Consider the following 2,942-nt stretch of genomic DNA (forward strand, 5'->3'; position numbering starts at 1 on the left):
ACCCCTGAACTCAGGCAATCCTCTCACCTCAGCCTCCCAAAGTGCTGGGATTACAGGCGTGAGCCACTGTGCCTGGCCATAAAGCTGCTTTCTTCCCACCATTTCTTGTCTCTTGAGAGTTTGACTTTGGGTAACAAGTTCCTCACTCCTTTTTATGTTTGAGGAGTATTCTGATGTATGGACAGATCACATTATTTATCTGTTCATTCACTGATGGACACGTGGGTCGCTTCCACTTTCTGGGTATTGTGAATAGCGCTGCCGTGAACATTGTGTACGAGCCTTTGAGTCCCTGGTTTCAAGTCCCTTGGAGAGCTTTTTCCAGTTCACCTGAAAGTAGAATTGCTGGATCTTAGGGGAACACTCTGCTTCATTGTTTGAGGGATTGTTTTCCACAGGGCTGTACTCCTTCCCTTTTCTGCAATTGAATACCCCAAATCACTTCAAGCCCCCATTCCCCGGGAGCAGGTAGTTGAGATCTCAGAAGGGGATGGAGGGGCATCCCTCACAAAAGACCCCGCATCTCGGCCTTCAAGGTTCTGGGATCTGGATTCTGGCTCCCCTGCTCTCATGTTCCCATCCGAAACCCAAACCTATGAATGTGCTGCTTTCTATGACAGAAGGCGTTTGCAGACACGGTTTACTTAAGGGTCTTGAAATGGCAGCTTCTCAAGATCTGGGTGCCACCGATATAATCATCCAATCCCTTAGAAGAGGGTGGCAGGGAGGGCGGATGACAGGGCCAGAGGAGGAGACAAGAGCAGGGAAGTTTCAGAAGCTGGAGGCAGGGGAGGCCCCCGGCCAAGGAATGCAGGCAGCTTCTAGAAGACAAGGCAAGATGGATTCCCACCTAGAACTTCAGAATGAGCATAACCCGGCTGGGCCATTAAAGACTCTGACCTCCAGAACTGTAAAATGATACATTTGTGTTGTTTGAAGGCACAGAGTTTGTGGTAGCACGTTTCACCAGCAACAGGAAATGAATATACCAGGCGTGTGACAGGGTAGTTAATTCTCTAGGTCCCAGTTTTCTCATCTGTCAAATGGGAAGAGTGATAATGCCCACCTTGGGATTGCCATGAGGAATAAATTAGCTAATGTGTGCAGTGTCAGGGGCAGGACCTGCCATTAGCTGACATTTTTTCCCTGCTAGACCACGAGCACCATGAGGATAAGAAATTGTGTCCGATTGCCTTATAGCCCTGTACCTTGGCTGAGCACAGCCTCTGGCTCCTGGTGGGCCTCCATACCTCTCTATGCACTGAAAGAAGGGAGGGGTGGAGGCTGCCTCTGCTGGGGATGGTCAGGGGTGTCAGGCCAGGACCCCAGGCCCCACCTTCTGGGGAAGGAGCTCATGTGAGAGACAATAGCTGCCACCTTGCAAGGGTCATCTTGGGGATTAAAATGGAGAAAATTAGAACTGGCCCTCCATCCGTACCTGTGGGCTGTGCATGTGTGGACTCACCCAACTGTGGACAGATACTTCGGGAAAAGACCCGCAAGTGTCCTGTACACTCACAGACTTGGTTTTCTTGTCCTTATTCTCTAAATAACACCGTCTAACAGTGATCCACAGAGCATTACGTGAGACCAGGTGTTCCGAGGACTCTTGGGGTGACTGCGCACAGAGAGCAGGTGTGCAGTCTGCTATGTGTCAAAGCTCACCCTTCCACAGCTGGCCCTGAATATCTGTGCATTTTGGTATCAGAGAGGGTCTGGATGCAACCCCTGCAGATGCCAAGGGCCCAGGTGATGCCAGGCACATGGCCCTGCTGCCAGAGCATCTCCCTTCTGCCCCAGGGATGTGGGCCGGTTCGTCCCCTTCCTTCTCCCGCTCTTCCTCCCTCCCTTCTGTCACTCATGAAGTCAGCAGTGGCTGAGTGCCCCTGTGTTCTGGGTGCTCGTCTGGTATATCCAGAAAAGGTCAGAAACCCTGGGACAAAGTAGCTGCAGGCTGTGCCCTCCCTTTGGTCCCTGCAGCGCCAGGCCCTGAGCAGCTGGGTGGCAGGAGGCACACAGCGGTGGGCCTGGCCTCTCTGCCCTGGGCTCCAGAGCCCTGCTGACCCTGGGGAGGTGGGGCTGGTTGCCAAGTCCTCAGGTGTGTGAATCCGGAAGCAGGAAGCAGCCTGTGCTCCTGGGGACCTAGGACCTGCCGGGCTGGGGGAGTTCTGAGGCTTCCAGGAGGCAGGTGGGGGCCTGGTGGCTGGGCTGCTCGGGGGAGAGGGAGGGAAGGAAGATGGTGGCTGGGGAGGGGTTACCCATGCCAGAGTCAGGTTAGGGGCTGGAAGTGCTGGGCACGGAGAGGAGATGGGCCTGGAGCCCAGAGAGGTGAGGGAGGTGGCCGGAACAAGCTGGCGCTGGGCTGAGACAGAGGCCACGGGAAGGAGGGGGCAGGGCTGGGACAGAGGCTGGCGCAGGAGGGGCTGGGGCAGGTGGGGGCAAGGCTGGGGCCTGGCTGTGGGAGGCTGTGGTGCGGCCCGAGCCGAGCCGGGGCTTCTGCGGTGGCCTCCGGGGCTGGGGCAGGTGGACGTAGCCGTGCCTGCGGAGATGGGCCTGTCTGTGGAGGAGCTGGGGGAGGAGCTGAAGGTCACAGCTCAGGAGGTGCTGGGGAGACTGAGGAGCCGCCAGCTGTTCCAGTCCCCGTGGGACACTGCCGCCTTCATCGTCTTCCTCGCCTTTGTTGGTGAGTGTGGCGTCGGCCTCCTTCCCCACTGGCCGCCCCCGCCCCGGGCCCTGGCGAGGCCGCAGCTGGATGCCCGTCCTGTCCCCAGGCACTGTGCTGCTCCTGCTGCTGCTGGTCATTGCCCACTGCTGCTGCAGCTGCTGCTGCTCCCCTGGGGCCCGCAGGGGGAGCCCACGCAAGGTGAGCCCCTGGAAGGTGAGCCCCGAGGTCCCACGTGCCTGGGCAGCCTGGACCCGCTCCGGGGGGTGGGGTGGGGTGG

The 2,942-nt window shown here is 57.8% G+C and overlaps 1 protein-coding gene across 2 annotated transcripts in view; it reads left to right on the forward strand.

Moving 5' to 3' along the window:
• Positions 1–2,547: 2,547 nt before the first annotated feature.
• Positions 2,548–2,942, forward strand: part of SMIM22 (small integral membrane protein 22) — a 549-nt gene continuing 154 nt past the window's right edge. The window contains exons 1-2 of one of the 2 annotated variants that reach the window (XM_008058027.1): positions 2,548–2,683; positions 2,772–2,863. In XM_008058027.1, coding sequence (XP_008056218.1) covers positions 2,548–2,683; positions 2,772–2,863 — 228 coding nt within the window. Of the gene's footprint in view, positions 2,684–2,771; positions 2,879–2,942 lie in introns of both variants that reach the window. The other variant, XM_008058028.1, reaches the window with a different exon arrangement.

This window comes from Carlito syrichta, unplaced genomic scaffold (genome assembly GCF_000164805.1).
Source record: "Carlito syrichta isolate Samal-C Ts95f unplaced genomic scaffold, Tarsius_syrichta-2.0.1 Scaffold303189, whole genome shotgun sequence".
In the NCBI taxonomy this organism is placed as follows: Eukaryota; Metazoa; Chordata; class Mammalia; order Primates; family Tarsiidae; genus Carlito; species Carlito syrichta.